Source organism: Nanorana parkeri, unplaced genomic scaffold (assembly GCF_000935625.1).
Source record: "Nanorana parkeri isolate BGI_ZX_2015 unplaced genomic scaffold, ASM93562v1 scaffold33, whole genome shotgun sequence".
Lineage (NCBI taxonomy): Eukaryota > Metazoa > Chordata > Amphibia > Anura > Dicroglossidae > Nanorana > Nanorana parkeri.
The window spans coordinates 1,607,794-1,626,618 of NW_017306301.1; the positions used below are offsets into that span (position 1 = coordinate 1,607,794).

Sequence of the window (18,825 nt, forward strand, 5' to 3'; positions counted from 1 at the left end):
ACATTTGAGGAAAGGTAAAAACAGGTAAACGATTAGATTGGTGTAGTGTATTGTATTTATACTACATTTATCACTTCACATTTAAAGGTTACTGAAATTTACTCCACCCATTGATGCTGCAGGTCAACAAAACATTAAAATCTTTGACCTCGCATATATTGCCATTGGCTCCCAGAGGGGTCATCCACATCCTTCTCTTTCTACCAAGAGTTGCGGCATTACCAGCTTTCAGGTGCACTAACTTTTGTTGCTAATAGTTGTTACACTAGCTGGCCCTTGCACTGAGGTGTCTGCAGCCTTCCGTGTTATCGGCAATAAGTCCTTCATTGTGAGATGTTACACAGTACTATGTAGCAAGTCAGACTTTATGGTCTACAAAATTTAAATGAAAAGATTCAACAACCCTTTAAAAAGATTTTAATATTCTGTAATAAATCACTTCAGTTTTAACCACACACAAAAATGCTTTGGTTTTATAATTGTTGGCTGTGTACTTTGGAATTCAGCATGATACCAAAAAGCTCAACATTGAGTGCAGTCTTTTACAAATCTCCTGTATTCATGGAACATTATACTCAAAAACGTATATACAGTATGCAGATATATGAATGTTATAGGGCAGTGTGACACATTTGTGGGATATAGACACAGCTTTGTCAGTGTAGTTTACTTGGCATGGCTCCTAATACACTGTAACCTCCATATTTCCTCTGTTTCCGCCAGGTCCAGATTCAGCTGGATTGTGATAATAACATCTGTGTTCCAGACTTGAAGCTTAATGTCTCCAGGTAAGTCTGAGCAGCTGGAGGAAGTATTTGAATGTTGGTAGGGGGCTATGAGACATGTTCTAGTGCCAGCCTTCTGCAGCCAGAACATTTGTCGATACATTAAAAATTCAATATCTCCTGGTTTCCTGATCACCTGATCACCAATCGCCCTGTAAGTCCATAATGTATTCCTTCTAACACAATAATCACATGGCTTTGTGAATGGATAGGTTTTACTATAATGCAAATGTTTCCTTAGGTGATACGTTTCAAGGTTAAGTCCACATAAAACTGATCATTCTACTTGTGAGTCATTGTCAGGCTTCCTATATTTCATGAAAAGTCCAATGACAAGAACTTATAGCCTGAGTTTCTAGCGCTGTAATTTCCCCTCCACAATGTTTCGCTCTCCTGGTCCTTGGTACTAAACCTAAAGTAAATAAAAAATCCAAAAAAGAGCGAGTCCCCCTAGTAATGGCCAACCCCTTAACTAATAATGCCTTAACTTTCCCACAACACACAACCCTTAACCATACTCTACCCTGACTCTAACATAAAATTGAGCCCTGAGTGAATTTGTGCTTTGCCTATTTAGAACAATAGGTTCACTTTAAAGGAGAACTATGAGGTTAAGTCTTTTCCCCATAGTTCTCCTTAAGGTAACAGGAGGACACAAACTAGCGTCCTCCCGTCACCCTAACCTCAGTATACCGCGAGCTGTAGCTCGTGGTATACTGAGACGCCGCAGTATACCGCCAGCAGCTGATCGCGGTATACTGAGACGCTGAAGCGGATCCCGACAATTGGGCCGGGATCCGCCCAGCTGCGTGACTGACAGCTGGCTCTGCCTATCTAGAGGCAGAGCCAGCTGTACCCGCCCCCTCCCCCGTCCGTTCCGCCAGTCAGCGCTGGCGGGGAGGGGGGAATCCAGCCCCTCCCCTGTCACGGCAGAGAGCCGTGACAGGATCGAGAGGTGAGCGAATGCCGGTATGTGTTCGCTTACCTCCCGATCTACTGAGCCGACCTGTGACAGTCTCATTGTCACAGGTCAGCTAGAACTATGAGGTGAGTGAAAGACACTCACCTCATAGTTCTCCTTTTAATGCTTTCCCCACCAGCTGAACATACTTGCCCTATGTTTCGCTCCCCACTCTCTCTCTTCTGCCAGAAAAAGAGAGGACGTGTAAGCTCCAAGTCGCAACCGAGTTCTTGCCCCATGTGACAATGTTGGGTGTCTAGCAGTAAAATGTGAAGAACCAATGCTGCTACCAGTGAAAAGGTGGCATGGTTTCCTATATCTGAAAGAAAAGAGTAGTGTTCTTTTCTCTGTGGACATATTGAGCAGTTGGGAAGTAATAGAAGGCAAGTATAACCGTCAGCAAGAATCAGCATTAAAGTGAACCCATTGCTTTGTCTTGTAAAGAACAGCTTTGCGCTTTCACACTTGACCTGCCCCCCCCCCCAATACTCAAACCCTAAACATATCCTTAATTTTAACCGTTCATTGCTCTCATCCTTACTACTTTACTATGGGACGAGGCAGGGGAGCAGGGTAGTAAGGATTAGTACTTTTACTTTAAATAAACCCTGTAGTCATCCACAACACTAATCCTTCAGCATACTCATTGACTGTGTGCCAGGAACTCGGCAAACAGTACCTCTGCAGAAAGATATCAATGCCAACCTTAAATTCTGACGGCTGTTGACCTGGCTGTGAGGTGACTGGCCCTTTTAAACAGTAACCGGAAGTGCACATCGTAATGCTTTTGTTTTCTTTAGCTGGTTTTAATCATGTGTTCTTATGAGTCACTTTTTCTTGGTTTGGTACTTCCTCTAAACACCAGGAATTTTTCCTTTCTGTGTGATTATATTTTAACTATTGAAATGTTATGATGCTATATAATTGCAGTGACCGGAAATCGGTGTATCTAGGAGATGTGAACTCTCTGACCTTAATGTTTAATGCAATAAATGATGGAGAAGGGGGAGCATATGAGGCCGAGCTCTATGTCGTCATACCTGCAGAGGCAGAGTACAGCGGTGTTTTCCGTAATGAAGTAAGTCAGAGCTTGTTGCAATAGGTCTTAAAGGGTAACTTTTTTTTTAACTTTTTGTTATGGTATCCTTTAACCCCTTCATGACTGAGGCCCTTTTTTCAATTTTTGCAAATCCCATTCATTTCTACGGAGAGTCTATTTATCAGTGGGTCACATAACGGATGACCTTTCTGTAGGAATGAATTATATTTGTTGCTTCCATGTGCAGAAAACTTTGTGACTGATCAGTAGTGTTTCCACTGTCATATGTGCATTCTACTACTTACAAATATATGTACTATAGAATGCTTACATTGACCACATATGCTGCAGTTGTCTTGATTAAAAATCCATGTGTACATTAAAAGTGTATGAAGGCAAATCTGAACACTTTAATATTGGCCTATTCCATTCAGTCTCGGTTTATTCTGCACAGTACATTCAGCCTAGGTTCATGAACCCTGGGTGACAAGGTGGTTGCCTTGTGTTCATTTTGAGATGGCCAACCTTTCTCTATGTGCTAAAACTAAAGCTGGTCATGCATGCAGTGGAGGTGGGTGATTTGTTTCCAAACATGATGACAGGCAAATGACACTTTCTGTAAAATGCAGACTGATTATTTGGAGTATACTCTATATACATACCTTAGGGCAGGAACAGAGGCACCGGGCTTATCTCTGCATTTACAAAGGTAAAAAGACAAAAAATCTGACCTAGCCAGAAGCTGAATATGCCCAAATGAAGCACTGTGCCTGGTTTTTGCTAATGAGTTACTTCATCTAAAAGTCTGAGAAAACCAAAAATAGAGCCATTCTATATTTGTTATGAAAGAAGAATACAGGAAGTAAAATGGAGTTTTAGATTCAGCTTGATAAAGAAATTGTATCTTTAAAATAATGGTATAGAAAGTTCAGTAGTTTAGGAGAGAAGAGTGATAAATAGTGGTGTGTGTTTTGACTAAAATGCTTACCTTGAAAGTATAAAAAATAAAGAATACATTTTAATGCTGGACTTCTAGAAAATGGCTTCTGCATTGGAAGGGTTCTGTGGTAATGGAGGAGGTGGGCGGCTCAAATCTATTGTTTTATATGTGTCTTGGCATTGAGCCACATTGATCTGTGCAAACAAACACAGCTCAAGTGATGTGGTGTGAACGAGCTCTTCAGAATTGCATCCCAATGCGTAAGTACAGAAGGTGTGAACGGACTCACTGCAGTGTAACACAATGCAAAGGGCTTCCATTGAATACTGCATTAAGAAAAGTTCCAGATCCTTTTTTTTTTCCCCCTGCTGCCATGCATTGGCAATCTATTCTTGATGAAATTGGATGCCTTTATGCAAAATACTAGATCTTGTATGCAGTGGTGACCCACAATGTAATGGCATAGTGTGAAGGGGACCCTGATATTTTCATCTGCACTTCCAGCCATGTGATGTGTGGACTATGACTTGGGAAGAGGCTCCCCGAAATGGCAAGCAGTATGAGCTTTCCATAGGATTTAAGAAACGTCCATCTTAGTTGCTATATTGTATGCCTGCAATCTTGGCAAATATGTTTTCAAGCCAATCAGAGTTTAATAATTTTGACGCTTCTGCACTCTGGCCTGGCAGCTCAGACCACCAAGCCCCCCTTCCTGCCAATCCTCTGCTGCTGGGCAGGAGGCTGCATCTGGAGTTCAGAGCTGACAGCACCACTCACCACTGCTCTAACATCCCCCCTCCCTTCCCCATCACCATTGTGCCAGCCTCCCCTTCTCACCACCTTGCTCAAAATCTCCACCCCACTGTGTCTTCATGCCACTTCCTCCTCCTTATTCACCACATGTGCACACAAAACCCCACTCTCACCACTGCGCCTGACATCCTCCTCGCCTTCTGCTCTTACAACTTCTCCAGTTCACTTGCCACCACCACCAGTGCGCACCTCATTTATCTCGCCTTTCTCATCTGGATCTATTTTATGGTCTGCACACCTATTTTTTTTACTAGTGTGTTTTTTTGTTTTTTTTAATATTTTTTATTGTCAATTAATTTTGTTTTCTATAGAAACTTCCACCTTTGTCCTGTCGCTATGAAGTTCAGAATGAGACCCGCTTAGTAATTTGTGACCTTGGAAACCCCATGAAATCTATGACCAGTGTAAGTTTTTATGTATTGTGCTATCTTCTCCATCGATCACTCCCTACAGAACGATTCTGATAAGGGCTGTGTACAAAATCAAAACTCTCTCACTAGGTGACTGGTGCAACTTCACATTATAACAGAACAATTTCCCATGCCCTTACTGTCTCCTTATTCATACCCATTGATATTGCCAGTGTAGTCCAAGTATGAGAAAACCGCTCTAAATCGTTGTGTTTCTATTCACACAGCTTGCATATAACAAATCTAAAATCGGTTTTATTCCAGTTTGGCTGCAAACGTGGAAATGCACTTTAAACCAGCAACCTGGTGATAGTGCTATAGGGCAGCTGTTGAAATATCCACAGTGTTGTCACCCTTTCCTGCTTGCTACAGCTGTCTGAATCCAGTATAGCTATATGTAGTGACCCTGTCTCTTCCACCAGCATTGTCACAGCTGTGGAAGAGCCATTGCCATAGTTTCCACATCATGGCTAGTCTTGCCCTTTTTAATTTCACAGCATTTTCACAGGCCCGACGAGTTCCCATATCACTGACAATCTCACTCCCTCAATTGTGCTGCGCTTTACAGGCCTGAAGAGTATAGATAGACTGGTGCCTGGAATTGAAGGCCTGGTCCCCAAAAGTGACACTCCAGGAACCACTGACTTTCATACACTGCAGCTATATGGAAGAGAAAGCTCCTGGTCATGTGACTGCTGAAAACATACAAAAAGATCCTTTTGGGCAGTATTGAACCGCATAACCATCTGTTTTGTTTGCACAAAAGTTCCTATAACAACCAAAGACTTGTGCTTTTAGTAGCCAACCACCAGTAGGAAAAGACTGCTGGTGTCTGGTTGTTGTGGACAGTTTGGCTTCAAAAGGAATGGGGAGGACTTTGATGCCTTGAACTAGAACTCCAGCTGAAACCTATTTTCCTTTAGGCTATTGGGAAGGGTTAGAAGACCCTATGTCGAGTTTCTATTACTATCTGTATCCCTCACCATTTTTCTGGTAACCACTCTAAGAGACAAAGTATGGGTTTATCCAGAGTTGTATAGCTGTAGCTAGAACAGGAGTAGTGTGACCTATTTCAGTGGAGATGTTGCAGTGACAAAAGTCAAAGGTGAGATTTCACTAACCTTCCTGTCATGTTTCTGAATGAGCAATGTGAAGAAGAAGAAACTTCTCTGTTGGGCACAAAACTAAAGAAAAACTTTTGGCTAGAGTTCTTGTTTAAAAAAAAAATAAACATTGCATATCCATTTTACCTTTTTTTTTTTTTTTTTAGCCAGTCTATATTCAGTATATTGCCTAATAAAACCTAGAGGTGAATATGCAGCTGCTCTATAACAATCGTTTTTGTTGCAATTCCTGGATGTATTAATGCGTTTTTAATATTTGCATTTTATATTGTTTAGCAACCCACATATATATGTTTGTACCACTTGTATTTGCGGGACTCAAGTCGGAAGGTGCACTTTGAGAGTCAGATTCGCAGGTATTTTGCATTGGCGTTTATCATGACAATGTGCATAGCTCAGTAGAAGATGTACTGCACTAGGGAAACTATCCGCATGATCATTGTTCCTAAAAAGGCGACTGCACATTGTGTTTATACAGTGGTATATGCAACCTTTTTTTTAAATGGATCACAATAGTTTGACAGGGCAAGAGTAATTGTAATTAAGCTGCTTATTCAGCCCAATGACATTGTCATTGTGAACACAAGGATTTGCGGCACACCTTTTTCTTTTGAAGATAGGTGTGTAATCTTCATCAATTTGCATACAGCGCATATCTGACAGTGTCTAATGTTTTCACACATACTTACGCATAAGCATAGAGTATGAGTTGTATGTAGTCAGCATAGCCATTTTATAAGGAACACCCACTCCAAAACACTCTACCTTTTTGGTGTCAACACACAGTACTACAGTTACACATAAACTAAAGAACTATATATAGTTAACATCTCTCTACATATTAAAAATGGGTATTTAAACCTACATAATATTGCTTATATAGATTAAAATGCTTTTTTTTTCAATATGTATGCTACTCCATTAACATGCTGTATGATTAAAGGAGAACTATGGGTTTAGGGCTTTTCCCCATAGTTCTCCTTAGGGTGACGGGAGGACACAAACTAACGTCCTCCCGTCACCCTAGGCTCAGTATACCGTGAGCTGTAGCTCGAGGTATACTGAGACGCCGCAGTATACCGTGAGCTGCTGCTCGCGGTATACTGAGACGCTGAAGCGGATCCCGACAATTGTGCCGGGATCCGCCCAGCTGCGTGACTGACAGCTGGCTCTGCCTATCTAGAGGCAGAGCCAGCTGTACCCTCCCCCGTCCGTTCCGCCAGTCAGCGCTGGCGGAGCGGGGAATCCAGTCCCTCCCCTGTCACGGCAGAGAGCCGTGACAGGATCGAGAAGTGAGCGAACGCCGCTATGTGTTCACTCACCTCCCGATCTACTGAGCCGACCTCTGGTCGGTTTATTGTCACAGGTCGGCTACAACTATGAGGTGGGTGAAAAGCACTCACCTCATAGTTCTCCTTTTAAGAGCAAGTATGTGGGGAACACGTTGGAGACTTTGTCTGAGATCTTTGATGCATGCCAAGTGAGTTAAAAATTACACAACAATCTTCCAAAGAGTGCCCTGATTCTTTATACTCAGTGTTTCTTGTGGCTGGTTGCGAGCTGGCACAAGCACCCGAGTCAGGTGGACAGGCCTGGAGCAGCACCAAGCATAAATATATTTGAATAGTTGTCATTGTTGTGATATGTTGCTGGTTCTTCCTTTGTAAATAAACGGATGGATGGCAAGCTCTTAGTTTCTAACGTGTTTGTATCTCGTTCTACTTTACAGCAAAAATGCAAATAACTCGCAAAGTGATCTTGTACAATTGGCAATCAACATAGAAGCCTATACATCGGTGTCGTTTTTTGGGTAAGTTTATATAAAAAGGTAACCTTAGTTCAATACTACTGACCCAATTGAGGAAACTGTGATTTTCTGCTTACGTTTATATTCTATGTAGTTGAAAGAAATTGCAGCTCATACCATTATTATTTTTTTCAAGCTATGCAGGAGTGAAACCACTACTGCTCTATACTGTATATGATATTAAAGCTGTTGTGCTATTAGTTACCTAGGGTACAATGGAAGGAGGTATGGATTTTCAGGCTTGAATTTCAGCCTGTTTCTGCTGAACCACCTGAAACTGGAGCTGTGGGTGACTCTGCAAGCACTACCCGGCTCAACAAAAGTTGATTTTAAAAAGGAAGCCAGGCAGAAAATTTCCAGCCAAACCCTGACTGTATCCTATGAGATGCAATAATTGCGGGTATTCAGGCAGTCCTGGTGTGGGCGCCGCCTAATGTATACAGTAGCTGGCAGTGGAAATTCCTCTATGTACGCCATTTAGCATGGATGGGGAAATCAATTGATTTGATTTTCTATAGTTCAACCCGTGGCTAGCTTTACTTCCAATAGAATCAGGGGTTCTAAAACCACAACATCAATTCCCAGCAACATATTAGAGGCCGGTGAGAGAATTTATCTGTACCTTGCAAATATAATGAAAGAATGGGCATTATCTGTACCATCTCCGATATTTCAAGTTGTCTACCCACCACTAATCAGATGTAAACAGAGATGGTCTCTTTCAGTGAGTAGAACTGGCTTGCAATTTTGTCGTACCCAAGAACACTTTTATAAAGGAGTCGGGAGCTTTATACATGGTAACCAATCAGAATGTATTTAAAGTTAGACCAGTGGAAGATGAATTGATTGTGCTATGGTTTACTGCATTTTAATTTCCTGTTCCTGGTGATTAGGCTAAACTTGATTGGCAGAGCTTGTATTGGTTAGGATAGAGTCAGATTTAGTAGTGATGTCCTTTTCTGCAGTGTGGATTTTTCAGTAGTTGCTCATGTTTACGGTTCGGTGTTCATACAATGACAGTTCCTGTAAATGTGCCTACACCAGAAATTTTGCATTGCCTGCAGCCATGGAATGGAGCTGTGTCAATATTTTGTAGTAGATAAGGAGTGCTGTCACTCCACTAAATCATGCCTCCTATCAGACATGGAATGACTCGCAGACATCTGTCAGACCATGATTGAAGGCTTTGTGTTTATACATTTAGATCATAGGTGTTGTAAATGAGCAGTCTATATACTAGCAGATTGGACTGCCCATCACTTCTTCTTCTTCTGAGCCCAATCTTAAACAGATTCGGTTGCCCACATTGAGGTCTAATCTTCCAATTAGAAAGTGTCCTTGTGGATCACCATATTCTTTGGGAAAGAGTTGGAACAAGTGTTTGAGGGCCACATGAATGTGCAGTTGTGTTATTTGTATGATACCCAACTACATAAGTATCAGGAAAGGAAGTCGGAGGAATACAGGTATTTACTAAGGTGATCTAAATTGGATTGTGTCTGCATGTGTATGGATCACCAGTTATGGTCATACAAGGGAGACATCGTCTAATTCTTGTATGAACTCTACTTCACCAAATGTATGTCTAGATAGAGCCGTGTGTAGTGAATGGACTGTCTGTAGAAAATAAAATGATATTCCAGTGTGTTACATCTTGCCCTAAACTGCTCTTCATTGTAAGGAAGTTAACCCGACAAGTCTGTCACAATTGGCAGTCTGAGTACTTTGAGAATCCTCTGATCTTTGTTTTGACTAACACAAGATCTGCAAATATATGGCCGTTTTAACTTTATTTCCAAGCCACTGGTGTACCACTTGTATTCATGGATTTAATGGCAATGGTTCTTTGCCTTCCATTGTGAACTGTTTTTCTATGTGTGGCGTTAGACACTCACGTTAACTGCTTCATCACTCACTTGTCATGTAATTCACCTTTTGTATTCCTACTTAAGGTTTAAAATGCGTTTCCTTTCCCCCTGGCAATTCAGATTCAAATTACATGTGTTTTTGTGAAAAGCCCAAATTAGGTTAAGCTCTGGCCCAGGGCACTTCAGCCACTTTCAATCCACAGAACAGAACAGCACATCCTGTGTTGTATTTGCTTAGGTTTAGCTAGTGATAACATTGCCCAACAAGCACAAATCTAGCACTAGTAAAGCTGAGGTACTGATGTTCGCTAAAAAGATAAAACCAAAAATCATTATTACTAAAATGGATTTAAAGCCCAGCTCAATGCTAGCTTTTTTTTCTTGCCCCATAGTCTCTTACAACCATCAAATAGACAGCAGAGAGTTTACCTCAAATTTGCAGGGACTAAGAAGCGAGATCCAAAAAAACACTAGTGGGCTGGCACGTGTTCTAACACTTAGTACCCAAGCCAAAACAAAGAAATTTGGGGATGGCATAAGACTTAAAACGTTATAAATTATATCTTTATGGAGTGACCTAATAATTTTATTGTTCAACATTTTTTATTGACAAGCATAGGTGAAAAGTAACAAAAACAAGTGAAGTTTCTTAACAATATATTGGCTACAGTTTAAAGGAGAACTGAGGAGTGATTTTCAACTTCATAGTTCGAGCCGATGTGTGACAAAGAAAACTGTCACACGTCAGCTCAGTAAATCGGGAAGTGAGCAAACGTATACCATCGCTCGCTCACTTCTCGATCATGTCCCTGCAGAGAGCCGTGACTGTCACTCACGGCTCCCTGCAGGGATTCCCCCGCTCCGATCTTCTAGCACAGCCTGGGGGAACGGACGGGGGAGGGCGTGTGTACAGCTGGCTCTGCCTCCTAAAAAGGCAGAGCCACCTGTCAATCACGCAGCTAGGTGGATCTCGACAGTAATGTCGGGATCCGTTCCGGTTGCGGCGGTCTCAGTATACTGTGAGCAGTAGCTTGCGGTATACTGAGCTTTGGGTCACGGGAGGATGCTAGTTTGTGTCCTCCCGTGACCCTTAGAACTATGGGGAAAAACACTTACCCATAGTTCTCCTTTTTAAACCTTGTTAGACTCATCAGGTCAGTAATATACAGTCAGGTTCTAACCAGTAGCCAGAATTGGCCAGGAGACTTTTGCTTATTGGTGTATTGCCTGCTTTTCTATGAAGGGGCTGACACTGCTGTTGCTCCAAAAGTAGTTTTCTTACCCAGAGTTATACAGGAAAATACCCCTCAAGGGTTTCCGGGCATTCTCTGTGGCTGTCATTTGATGTGTGCCGCGCTAGTGAGGAGTTTTCCTTTTATCTCTGTAGGTGTAAGAAATGACTGCTTTAGAATTGGTTACTACACCACCAGTAAGGCTAGTAGTAGTCTCACTGACCGCATGAGATCACTAGCATCACTGATCAACTGCAATTCATTTGCAGTTAAAGTTTCAGTTTTGAAGCGGCATTTAATGCCTACAGCTTTGTGACTAGCCACACTCATTTTTAAAATTATAACTATTCACAAGCAAATTACAGCCTTGTGTTGCTGCACTGCAGATCTTCCTTTTGAGGATGCTCATATTCTTGTATCTGAAAATGCAGGTTGGCAGCCCTGTCATCCATGGAGCAGTAGTGCTACATTTTAAACACAACACCTTTTAAAAGTGAAAAATAAAGCAGGTGCACTTTAGTATACCCATCAGGAACTAAAAATACTGCACTTTCGTTTCAGGGTTTCAAAGCCAGACAGTGTTATCTTCCCTCTTGCAAACTGGAAACCGAATAGAAATCCCACTCAAGTGGAAGAAGCAGGCCCAGAGGTCAATCATGTTTATGAGGTAAGTTTGGGGTAAGAGTAGGATTTGACTTGCGTTGCTCACCATAGGAAATTACTTATGGCATGTTTTCGCACCTCCTAAGCTTCATCTGATTTTATTTTTCTTGATTCTCTTATAGTTAGCCAACCTTGGACCAAGCTCCATCAGCCATGGTACCTTAACTCTCATCTGTCCAAGGATTCACAATCGCAAAGAGCTTGTAATGTATGTCATGAACTACTCTGTGGAAGGACTGGGGAACTGTACAGCTAAACCATCTGTTAACCCACTTCAGCTACAGGTGAGAAAAATGTAAAAATGGTTGTATTAGATTGCGTTGCGTTTTCGTGTGTTAAATGTTCTTCATGGTTTACGTGTTTGCTTTGCAGTATCCAACTGGACAAAGTTCTGCAAAGCCTGGACATCATGTGGAGCGCAGAGACACCGCCAAGGTCACTGCTAGTGGATCACATGTCTTGGTGAGACTTGTTCATTCAATATCGCTTTAGATTACTGGAAACTGGATGGATACCCTCTCTGAACCTGCCCACAAAGATAAGATGGTGATCTTAAAGCAACTCTCTTGCTATAATAGAAACTGGAGACTAAGGTCTCCCTGTCTCGCTGTCATTCTTCTGAGCTTCCCTTTCTTGAAGAGCTAAAGTGGCCAAAGAATCTTCAGTGTCCTTCACACATTTTCAGATGTGTCCGATGCTTGGTCTCTAACTGAGCACTGTGGTTCGATCTGGCAGCCTCTACTGTCCTGTAGTAATGTAGAGGCTGGGGGGATTCAACCACAGAACAATGGGGGACAAGGCATCTGACATCTTGGAAGTGTTGGATGCTGAAGATTCCTTGGGAGCTGTAGCTCCTGAAGAGTAAAGATTGGCAGAGCGGGCAGTGGGACAGATATTTTCTTTACAAGGGGACTTTAGTTTTTAAGGTTGGGTTTTTTAATTTTTTTTATTTATTCTAATGCCTTTTAAGATCTCCTAGAATTTGCCCTGAAACTTTGTTCACAGGCATATATAGCCAATAAACTATTTGCTACAAGACGCCAATATTGTCATTGCATAAAACTGAGATATTTGATCTAAGCAATAGAATACCAATCACAGAAGTAATAAAAAAGCAAACCACACAAAATGCCCAAATCAAGACCATCCTATATCCATATAGTTAAACCTTTCTAAACCAGGTAATTTCCTATGGGGCCAGAGCTAAAGAAATAAACAATAGAAAGAGTTGTGAGGCATAAGCTGGGTATTTGGCTTACAGGAAGGGCAGGGCACAACTGTGTAGAGTGAACCCATCTTCAAGCGTGCTGTGGACTTTGCTTGACAGGGTTTGTCATTACTGCATCCCAGAATTTTGGAAATTCTAATGTGAATAATTTTTATGAATCTCCCCACCTAGAATGGCTTTTCTTAATGGCGCAGAGTTTATGCTAAGTTCAATTGTAAATTTAGTGTTCAGTGTATGTGAAATAAATATTGCATGTGCCTTTTTGTATTTTCATTTTTAGACAGCCAGAGGGCTGTAGATCCCCTTTCCATCTGTTTACCTGTCTAACCCTTTTCCTGTTCTGTAAAAAATTAAAATAATCCTGTTGACAAAAGCTCAATAACCCACATTTAAATTTGCTATAATTATATGCGTAAGAGCAATCACTCCTCTCGTCCACACTACTCTATTTAGTTGACACACTTTCCATTACAGAAGGAGAGCATCTTAAGGCAGAGCTGCCTCTAAAATACCAAAAAAGCCCTGTAACACCTGTTTCATGGCTTTACAATCTATACATGGATTTGGAAAAAAATGTTTAGTTCGCCTATGAAAGAAGAACAAATATTATTGCAATGCTTTTGTTAGCTGTTTTTATTAGTGGCATTGATTTTATTATTATTTTTATTGGAGTTTTATATTTCTGCTGGTTGTTTTTCATTGGTGTTAATACACTTTTTAAAATTCTGTGTTACTTTCTTTGTAGAAATGTCATCATCATGACGACTGCTTTAACCTTAGCTGTGATGTCTTGCCACTAGAGAAACAGCAGCGGGCTATTCTTAAAATCCATTTCAGAGTCTGGGGTGACACCTTCATGCAGGTAACACTTTTGCCTCTTTGTTTTTTGTTTTTTTTTGTGTTCCTTTTTGGCATCTTCTGGTGCATGCTTTAATGGAAGACAGTCAATGCTGTTTTGCACAGGTCAATTTTAGAAATGTACTGGTTATGGCTGTGGGCATGCTGGGAAATGTGCGACTCTTTCGCCACCTGGTGGATGACCATCTAAATACAGGCTTAAAGTAGATGCAGTTCTTTGTGATCCATCTAACTTTGCTTCCATAAATGTTTACAAATGTGTTTTTTACTTTTTGAATGTGGCAAAATGGAACCCAGGTATACAGGAAATTTGTTCACACTGCATTTTCAGTTTCAGCTTGTCAACCTTTTCCATGCTGGTTCAATTGCTTCGTTTTCACGATCATTGAAATCATTTCTTTGAGAAATTAGTCTTTTAGCCTTACCAGTTAAAGGGGCAGGTTGGCATCTATATTGTGCATACAGAGTGTGTTGTATACAGTTATAAATATATATATTGCGCTGCAGTCACTTGGGTGCAGAGCATAAATGAGTGAATTGATTTGCAAAGTTTGAGACTACCTGCGCTAGGGCTGTGTTCTAAGCCATGACTAGTCTGTCTGTAATTGGTCTACTGGGGTTTTTTCCTCCAACTAAAACTTTTTTATTAAACATTCAGTGCACTGTGCTTGGAGCCTGGTCTCCCCATGCTACCAGCCCAGAAATCCATCAGCATCAAGCAGGAGTTTCAGGAAGCACACACCAACACAAAATAATGGGGGGTATTGGCAAACTGGATTGGAGGAATAGGTGAAGTACTGGTTTTGGCTTTCACAAGGCTACTGGATACTTCATGGTAATAAAGGTAGTCCAGTTTATTCCTGATGATATGTGGTGATGTTTTACATTGCTCAATCATGTAATTCTAATTTTGCAGAAAGAAAACCAGGGTTTTACGCTGCAGTGCGAAGTAAAATACCGAATTGAACGGCTTCCATACAAAATCCAACCTGCAACATATCCCCAGGGCACACATCAGGTAAGATGACCAATAGGTTGTTAGAGTCAATCTGCCCCAGTTGGATCATATTGGTCTATTACCATGCATTACTGCATGAAGGTCAGTATGCTACAGGGCATTCATTTTCAATGGCCTTTCACCACATGACCGTGCAGGATTTAATGGACCTGCACCTTATTAACATAGCCCGTGCAGGTTCATTGTGGTATGTTGAAGTACCATGGCTTCCCAGTTTGCACAAACTGGAAAATCATCTAACCTATATGAACTACAGGAAAGTCTGCTTCAGAGGTGAAATGTATGCTTGATGTCACTAGAGTAAGACTGTTTAGATTGAATGCCAACAAATAATACAACAAAAGGGCTAGAGCGCACTCACTAATGGGTAAAAGACCTGTTAAGCTTATAAAGTGTGTGTGGCCAAACCATAAATGAACAGGAGTACAGTGTGCAAGCTCTATCAGAAATAGGGAGAGGAACCCTGTCAATATACACATAAAATCACAAAAATGAAAAAGCACCACTACTGTAAAACCTTTACTCACGTTGCTGGTGTCAGCATACAGCGTGTCAGCTCATTTGGAGATGTCGGAGAGCAGTCCAATAGCTGTCGGGGGTGATTGTTTAAACACATACTCGAGACACGCTCGGATTGACTCCTTTGGTCCCCGAACGGTCCGGCAGTTGACATTGCCTCACACCCACACAGCCGCGGCTCAGCCTGGCCAGCTGAGACCGCGGTGTTTAAACAATCACCCCCGACAGCTATTGGACTGCTCTCCGACATCTCCAAACGAGCTGACACGCTGTATGCTGACACCAGCAACGTGAGTAAAGGTTTTACAGTAGTGGCGCTTTTTCATTTTTGTGATTTTATGTTTAGCGTGAATGCCACAGGGCTTATAGAACATGGAGAGCACCACCTGAAATACTGTATAGAGTCGCACCCCTAGCTGGGACTACACTTTCCACACAGTATCATCTGTAAAGTTTGGCTATTCACCATATAGAAAGTATGGTCTTTCTTATCTAGTTCTGTCTAACATTTCTATAGTTTTAAAGTTTATTTCTAAGTTCATATAAACAATCTATAATTAAACTTTTGGTCTTTATTTAGGTCAACACAACTATTCATTGGCTAAAGCCAGAGAGCAGTTACGGGGTTCCACTGTGGATAATAATACTGGCCATTTTAATTGGTCTGTTGCTGCTTGCGTTACTCATATATGTTCTCTATAAGGTGAGTGTTGTTGGGATAGCTATGCCTTCTCTCAGGGCTCTAGAAATTGCTTTATGCCTTAAACACATGCCTACTTTTCCAAATTGTCTCCTTTTTATACTGTAATCTATGACCGAATTCTACTGCTTTAATAGCATGTCAAACTCTGCATGATGCTTCTAGCTAGAGAGGAAAGAGCTAAGATAGGGGTTTCCTCTTTGCTCCAAAATCACTGCTGTGATCACGCCCTGAGCACTCCACTGCTGCTGTCACACCCCTGAGCCCTTGTCTGCAACAATAACCATAGCAATGTCATTTGGAAAAGGGATTATATTCAATGATGTCCACTGTCTGCATTGTCATTTAAGGGAAAAGGCAGCTATGCGGATTGATGTAAATGGGCTGGTCGTCTTATAGATTCAATTGGTTTGTGGCTTTAGTAAATCAGCCCACTGTGCCATATATTCCTGAGTTATCCAGTCAGCTGACAGTAGAATGCGTGCTTGCTGTGCTGCCTGCTTCTGATCTACTCCTATTTGAATGCTGTATGCTGTGTTCAGTAATATCTGACAGGTGAAGACAAGTGAAATTGTTAGTTGAAGAATCCAGAAGCTGATCCTAGTAGCCAGTAGTAGTGGGAGCTGTAGTCTGTCAGGCAGCACTGTGACTTTAGTTTTGTTTTTCACTGCCCACAAAACAACTAATATGTAAAAATGATACATGTATAAAATGCATATATATCTTTTTGTTTACCTTCCTTTAGCTTGGCTTCTTTAAACGCTCTCTGCCATATGGAACTGCTATGGAAAAAGCTGAACTCAAGCCTCAGGCTGCCTCTGAGGCCTAGACTGAACGTACAGCCTCATCCCATGCACTGCCAAAGAATCTTCTAAAAGGGAAGGTGAAACAACAGTTGCAGCTCATTTTTGAAGTTGACACTACAATGACTGGGAGGGAGAGGGACAAAGAGGCACGTAATTAAAACAAAAAATTTCCTGTGAGTGTTATGAAGAGCCTTGTTACATTGAGGACATTATGACTGAATCACTGAGGCTTCTACTGAAGGCGAACTATGCGAGGTCAATAAATGACCTTTATTTTGAAGGAAATAAAAAATCATTACTTTTCTCTTCAGACCGTTCAAAGGAAGAATGTAGGTGAAAATTGTGCAGGTCTATCCTGAACTAAACCACTTTGGTGCTGGCTTTCACCTGCTCTTTTTTTGGTTCACTTACAAATTTTCCTGTAAAGAAGCAGAGTTCAGGACTATTTAAACTCGGTGGCCTCCCTCGCTGTAATGCCTCACCTTCTCTTTGCTCCAAATGACTGGGACTCTAGAAAAAAGACCCAGTGACTGTACATTTGATGACAAAAACTTTGGACCTGCTTCCAAATTCTGGGGGGGAAAACTTGTTGGTTTTTTTTTTTTTTAAATCAAAACTGTTTTAATCTAAATTGTTTCTCAAAGGAAAAATGTTAACTTATTGAGCTTCAAGCACATAATGTTTGTGCAATTTTATGCAAATGATATAGGAATATAGAAGATTCTTATCTGTAGTACCTGGGTTTGCTGTGCTCCAAGAGCTGACAATCTGGTTAAAACTGAAAAGAAGCTTGGTGATCAGAACAGACACCCAAGAATGTAACCGTAATGATAAAATCTCTTTATTTAATTGGAAGGCACACATAAGTAAGAAGGGCACACATGCCAAATCAATGCGAAAATGTTTTTATACTATACATTTGGCCAAACCACTGTTTTTCTTTTAAATGTTTTCTTTTCTCCTCCTAATGTAACTGAATATTGCAACCTATTAACACAGGCTGTTATCTCTCCTGGGGGTCTAGGTAAATGTGCTTTGAAGCCCGTGTTTGCAGAGCTGTGTTACCAAAGCATAGCTTCAGTCAGATTTTATGAAGCTAAAGCTTTCAGGGACAATTTTGCATAGCACTGCTTGTTAAATACAGACCGTTCCCCTGACACCAAGATTTGGGCACTGTAGACTCAGGGGGGTGTGCTATGAAATGAAGCTCTACAAGAGGGCTTGAGACTTGGTTGCAGGAGCAAAAGACCTGTGATATTTTGTTTTTAATGTACTATGTACCAAGCACCAAAGAAAAGCTTTATAGAATCTGAGGATTTCATACCAAAGTCACAAGTGCCTTAAACTGTGTTGCAGCTATTGGGTCGTTTATGTACCTGACTGAGCACTGATCTTGTTTCCTTATCTGAGAAACCTCTTTAAGATGACCACTGCATTGCTCAGAAACAGTCAGTACATCCTGGTGCTTTTTTTGTGTCGCTTGGTTCCTTACCAGAAAGTGTTATAAACACATGAACATGAGGGCTTTGCTGATATTTAAAATGTGTTGCAAGTGCAATAATGTGTTGTAGCTATTTTATTAAATATTTTTTTTTTACTATGTAATGCATATGAAGTGGAATATGGGGTTGGCTATTATAAGTATTTTTGTGTTTTTGTCTTTTAATTTTAAACCTCCTGAACCACTTTTGTGGCAGAATTTGCACATTACCTATGATAACCATGTTTTGGCTTTTTTTTTTTTTTTTTAAATCAATTTTGAAGCACTGGAGGAGCTGGATTGCCTCGAGGCAGCTGGCAAGTGCTCATGCATTGTGAATAATAGTAAAAGTAACTTAAAAACCTGAAGTGTGTTCTTCAGCTTGACTCCCTGAGCCCAGGACAAAGTAGTCTTATTTAGTCCCTTCACTTATTTAGTTTACAACTGGGAACAGTAGGTTTACCTCGCTACTCTCCCCCAGAATTATCCATCAAGGGGTCTGGGCTTGCTACAAACCTTCTGCTGTTATTGTAAGACTGGATGACAGCATTGCATAAAAGAAAGGTTTGGTGTG

At 41.1% G+C, this 18,825-nt stretch overlaps 1 protein-coding gene across 1 annotated transcript in view; it reads left to right on the forward strand.

Annotated features, from left to right (window-relative positions):
• The window catches only part of ITGA5 (integrin subunit alpha 5), a 92,545-nt gene extending 74,994 nt beyond the window's left edge, over positions 1–17,551 (forward strand). The window contains exons 19-30 of the mRNA XM_018568932.1: positions 724–788; positions 2,677–2,824; positions 4,850–4,942; positions 6,349–6,428; positions 7,802–7,882; positions 11,541–11,646; positions 11,765–11,926; positions 12,015–12,104; positions 13,616–13,732; positions 14,645–14,746; positions 15,846–15,968; positions 16,711–17,551. Of these exons, the coding sequence (XP_018424434.1) occupies positions 724–788; positions 2,677–2,824; positions 4,850–4,942; positions 6,349–6,428; positions 7,802–7,882; positions 11,541–11,646; positions 11,765–11,926; positions 12,015–12,104; positions 13,616–13,732; positions 14,645–14,746; positions 15,846–15,968; positions 16,711–16,794 (1,251 nt within the window). The 3' untranslated portion in view covers positions 16,795–17,551. The remainder of the gene's footprint in view (positions 1–723; positions 789–2,676; positions 2,825–4,849; positions 4,943–6,348; positions 6,429–7,801; positions 7,883–11,540; positions 11,647–11,764; positions 11,927–12,014; positions 12,105–13,615; positions 13,733–14,644; positions 14,747–15,845; positions 15,969–16,710) is intronic.
• The last annotated feature ends 1,274 nt before the right edge of the window (positions 17,552–18,825 follow it).